General features: G+C 34.4%; 1 protein-coding gene across 1 annotated transcript; it reads left to right on the top strand.

Annotated features, from left to right (window-relative positions):
• On the top strand, positions 1 to 3,762 carry LOC109583648 (histidine--tRNA ligase, cytoplasmic-like). Its single transcript, XM_019999079.1, has 7 exons — positions 1 to 33; positions 265 to 337; positions 1,604 to 1,713; positions 1,878 to 1,943; positions 2,546 to 2,665; positions 2,869 to 3,015; positions 3,555 to 3,762. Exons 3-7 carry the CDS (start codon positions 1,690 to 1,692, stop codon positions 3,609 to 3,611), a joined length of 414 nt encoding a protein of 137 aa, XP_019854638.1. The 5' UTR covers positions 1 to 33; positions 265 to 337; positions 1,604 to 1,689; the 3' UTR covers positions 3,612 to 3,762.
• The last annotated feature ends 1,955 nt before the right edge of the window (positions 3,763 to 5,717 follow it).

Genomic DNA, 5,717 nt, shown 5'->3' with positions numbered 1-5,717 from the left:
TGGTATCGAGGGCTTTGATTGGAGCTGGAGCAGGTACTGTACTACTACTGTCTGACATTGTGTGTGTGTTTATGTATTGTAAAGGTGGTTTTAATGAATGCCATTTTTATGATTTGTTTCCAAATTTTTTGGCAATTACCAAAAATTGGGTTAGTCAGCTAATTAGCTCCAAATAATTGATATAGTTTTATCAGATTATTATTATTATTATTATTATTATTATTATTATTATTATTATTATTATTATTTTTAATTTTAATTTAGTTATCATTTGATCTAAGTCTTGCCAGAGGCCTTGACTATTACACTGGAGTCATTTATGAGGCAGTACTGATAGGTATAGTATGTGACATGCATATACATGTACTTATGCTGTGTAGACACTTTGAACTGATTTTACTCAAAATTGGATTTTTTACGAATTTTTAAAGTTGCTCAAAAATCGGACAAAAGTCCCTGTACTATAGTACAGGGTCTCTGGCCAAATTTTGCCAAAAATGGAAAGGAGAGATTTCTCCATTTTTATTACATTTTCTGATGCATATACATGTACTTATGTTGTGTAGAAAGTTTGAACTAATTCCGATCAAAATTGGATTTTTTACAAATTTTTAAAGTTGCTTAAAAATCGGACAAAAGTCCCTGTACTATAGTACATTACATGAGGGAACTAAGCCCTTAACAAACATCTTTAACAAAATAAACACAACACAGAAATTACTAGGTTTAGAAGTAAGATAATAATAATAGAATAAGTGATAGGAAAAAAATTAATAAGGCACAATGAATAAGTTAATTGAGGGTGAGATGAGCCTCCGAAGTACAGGGTCTCTGGCCAAATTTTGCCAAAAATGGAAAGGAGAGATTTCTCCATCTTTATTACATTTTCTGATGCATATACATGTACTTATGTTGTGTAGAAAGTTTGAACTAATTCCTATCAAAATTGGATTTTTTACGAATTTTTAAAGTTGCTCAAAAATCGGACAAAAGTCCCTGTACTATAGTACAGGGTCTCTGGCCAAATTTTGCCAAAAATGGAAAGGAGAGATTTCTCCATTTTTATTACATTTTCTGATGCATATACATGTTCTTATGTTGTATAGAAAGTTTGAGCTGATTCTGATCAAAATTGGATTTTTTAGGAATTTTCAAAATTGCTCAGAAATCGGGCAAAAGTCCCTGTACTATAGTACAGGGAATTTTGTCAAATTTCATCAAAAACGAAAAGTTGAGAATTCTCCATTTTTATTACATTTTCTGATGCATATACATGTACTTATGTTGTGTACAAAGTTTGAGCCCATTCCGATCAAAACTGGATTTTTTTGCAAATTTTTAAAGTTGCTCAAAAATCAGACAAAAGTCCCTGTCTTCAGTACAGGATCTCGGTCCAAATTTTGCCAAAAATGAAAAGGAGAAAAATTTCCATTTTAAAAACTTTTTTAAATACGTATACATGTAATTGTGCTGATTTCACTCAAAATTGGATTTTTTCAGAGTCTCTTCAAAAGTTTAAATCAATTAATTTTTATTATTATACTTGTGCATGGATTATTTTCGTATTATTTATAACTCCACCCATTAACTCCGCCCCCTCTAGACAATCCTTCCGTTGATCCTAAATCAAAGGATACTCCATCAGTTGGTTCCATATCTGGCGGTGGTCGCTATGACGACCTAGTAGGAATGTTTGACAGTAAAGGAAGAAAGGTGCCATTATGCTTGTGCAATGTAGTCATGTACATTTTGTGAATAAAAGGAATAATTATAATTTAACACATAAACATTGTAGATTTTTGTCCTCTCCGTAATTTTAAAGCAACGCTATTAGTTGTGCTTCTGATGTTAATCAATTACTGTTTCTCCCTGACCAGGTCCCTTGTATTGGATTCAGTATTGGGGTAGAGAGAATATTCTCAATTTTGGAAGCAAAAGCAAAAGTAATAATAATTGCTAAATTATCTACTATTATTATTAGGCAGTAGGCACACACTTGTTTAAAATTCAGCATACAGTACTGCATGGGCGGTTGCAGAAATTTGGTTTGACCTGGGCATCAATAATTAGTGGGTGTGGAGTGGGTGTGGTTCCATACAATTTTGCAAGGAAAATGGAAAATACTGATCTATAACTTCATTGAGATGGTTTCTTAGCATAAAACAACAAAGAAGCCTGTTGAACTACCACAGCTTACACTGGATGCCCACACCAGAATCATGAATATAATTATTGGTCAAAAAGTCAACCTGGGCATTGCCCCCTAATGCCCAGGCCTGCAACCGCCTATGCAGTACTGACACTAGATTTTACTGTACACTTTTATTCTTGTGTGTGTAGATGTGTGGTAGACATTGTCTGGTTACTGTCAAGGGGGAATATTATCCCCTGGCCTTAAACTCCTGTATTTAAGCTTCCTCCCTCCCCTATCAAAATTTACAAATTTTTTCACTAGCCCCCTTGGCCACAATTCTCTAATAGTAAATCCTCATAGCAGGAAGACACTGGTGATTATTTATTAATGTTGTAATAAGTTTTCTTGTAGTCTGGTGGAATGGGTCAGGTGAGGACCATTGATACTCAAGTGATGGTGGCTTCTGCCCAAAAGAACTTGTGCAGGGAGAGAATGAAGATATGTACCTTGTTATGGGATGCAGGAATAAAGGTAAGTAAGAGAGAGAGAGAGAGATAAGTTAAAATAGTTTTTGATGCTGTTGTCTTTAGTTTTGAGGCAATAGCCAAAACTAAGATTCACTAAAATTTAATTAAGTAATTAAAAGTTTTGAGCCACATCCACTTAATTGATACCTTTGATTAATTTGTTAACTTTATTTATTATTATTATTATATTTAATTTTGTTCACAAAGGCTGAAATGTCATACAAAGTTAATCCAAAGTTCTTAAATCAAGTGCAGTACTGTGAGAAGGAGTTAGTGCCACTGATGGTGATCATTGGGGATCAGGAACTAGCTCAGGGAGTAGTTAAACTAAGAGATGTTCAGACACAGGAAGAGGTGAGGAATTTCATGTACTACAGTAGAGGAGGCTACACTTTTAGTTAGTAGCTAGATATCAATAAAGTATATATATTGTGGCAGCATTTCTGGTTACACAGTACATACATGTATATTTGACAAAATTTAATTCGACTAAGAAATAAAGAAATCCTATTTTGACAGCATGTTACCCGTAGCATCACAAGTTGGCTTAGTTGCCAAAAGTGGAACAGGATATGGCAATGTGCTGCTTATTACAAGATCAATGTAAAATGTTGCTTGCATTCATAGTGATAGGTGTACATGTAGAACTGAATGAAAACCTTGTATATGTCTTAGGTACTTTACATGTTTACATGTTTATGTTTCAGCAAATGACATGTGTCATAGTTTTTTTATATTTTCTAAAAACAATTGAATTTATGCTGAAAATTATGTTAATGAAACTTACTATATAGTATAGTTTAGTGATGTCATAATGGGAATTTTTTTCAGTGATATGATGAATAGCTAATAGTGTAATGATAATTATAAATCTGGTCTTTGTCCTTTATTAGGTTTTAATTAGAAAGGAAGAAATAGTTGAGGAGATTCAGAAACGATTGTCACTTTAATTATTATTGATATTTATGTAATGTCTATTTCTTCTTTTACTGGTGTGCTTTTGTATACTACTAATCATCATTTAGTTGTATTGAAATCATGAATATGCTTGTAAATGCTTGAGAAAAGAGACAATATATTCTGTCACTTGACATGAAGCTGTAGAATTGAATGGACTATTGTCCAGTTGAGGTGTCAGTCTAATTATAGTGACTAGTTGGCTTTCTTATTGCAGATGACTACTACATTATAGTAGTCATGCGTATAAGTGTAGCCAACTAGTCACTATAACTGACACTTCAACTGGACAACATTCAATTGACGTACGAACTTCAGTTGAAGTTATAGTGACTAGTTTGCTTTCCTATTGCAGATGACTACTATACTGTAGTACCTCAAAATACATTGAACTTACCCTTTAAATTATTTGAGTTTACAGTAAGCCATCCTTTATGTAATGTAAGAATAGAAATTATCTCAATTCTTACTTTATGTAAATAGTTCAGCCATTGGTTTATGATGCACTTCCTTTCTTAATGCATAGCAATACCTTGCATTAATTTTGCAGTGTAAATCATTCTTCATTGTAAATCAGCCTTCATTGTAAATCAGCCTTCATTGTAAATCAGCCTTCATTGTAAATCAGCCTTCATTTTTAAGTGTATTAATGCATGTAAATAAAAGTAGCCTGGGCACTCTTCACATTACATGCTATACCTCACCATTCAGTGTTCAGTAGATACATGTTGTTGCATACTGCAGTACAGTATACATCAATTGAATGGACTATTGTCCAGTTGAGGTGTTAGTCCAAGTTATAGTGACTAGTTGGCTTTCCTATTGGACATGACAAGGATACTGTATACTGTAATCAACTTATATCTGAGAGTAATGAGCTGTATAGCTGGTCACATTGTAAGCCCATACACAGATACACAGTTGCATGTATTTTAGGAGACAGATCAAAACCAACCACAAAAGCTGCTAGCTTCTATATACTAAGTTGAATATATACACGAGTTTATAAATAGTGCTTTCAACTTCCAAGTTCTTGTGTGCATGTGAATGGAATGAATCTTAAAATGTAATTACATCATTCTAGCTGCATGGTTGCTTAGTAGCTGGATAGCAGTTGTATATGCTTGTTACCAATTTGAAAAGTATCCACTGAATTCATTTGACATTATTCCATGAGGACAGCTCACATGTATATATGTTGTTTACAGAATACACTGTATCCTTGTATTGAGGTACTACAGTATAGTCATGTGCAATAGGAAAGCCAACTAGCCACTATAATTAGACTGACACCTCAACTGGACAATAGTCCATTCAATTCTACAGCTTCACTGAGGTCTTTTGCTGGAGTCATGTCATGTGCTTGAATCATGTCATGCAGCTAGCCTCTGATTGGTCAGTTTTTGCTTAATTGCTAATGAATATTGATGAGGTACCTAATAGTATATAAGGAGGTGACCAGCAGCAGTCAATCACTTCTCACTAAAACAAGAAATTATCTCACAAGAAGAAGGAATACTCTCTATCAAGGAAAGGAATCATGAAGACTCTACTCTCACTCTTCTGTCTGGTTACTTACCTCACCTGTGCTCTCAGGTATGTTACTACAGTATCAAATCAATGTTACTTTTCTCTTGTACATGCAGTGCTAATGGCTGGCCAGTCTCTCTTGACATGGCTTGTAATAAAGCTCTTTCTGCAGTTGCTTGCTCTTTTGAGTTTACCAACAATGCAAATGAGGATCTTTATCTACTGAAACGTAACACTCCTCTTGAAGGACTCGACTCTCAATTTGTCTCTGTCTCTCTTGACGGTCGTCCACTGGAATATGAAGGTATTATTATGCGCCGTGCTCCTCCTACAAAGGATGAGTTTGTTCTCTTGAAGGCAGGTGAGAGTATCTCTGCAACAGTCCAAATCACTGATGCCTTTAGCATTGATACTGATGGTCTCTACACTGTACAATACAGTAGACCTTTACAGTATCTGTCAGGTAAGAAGTTCAAGGAATCGTTTGTACGTGAATCCGTTCAACTTTACTTGGAAGACACTTCTGCTCTTATGAAACCAAAGATAGAAGAAGTAGAAATCGATTACAC

Source organism: Amphimedon queenslandica, unplaced genomic scaffold (genome assembly GCF_000090795.2).
Source record: "Amphimedon queenslandica unplaced genomic scaffold, v1.1 AMPQUscaffold_13290, whole genome shotgun sequence".
Taxonomy (NCBI): Eukaryota; Metazoa; Porifera; class Demospongiae; order Haplosclerida; family Niphatidae; genus Amphimedon; species Amphimedon queenslandica.
This window is presented reverse-complemented; position numbering and strand designations above follow the sequence as displayed.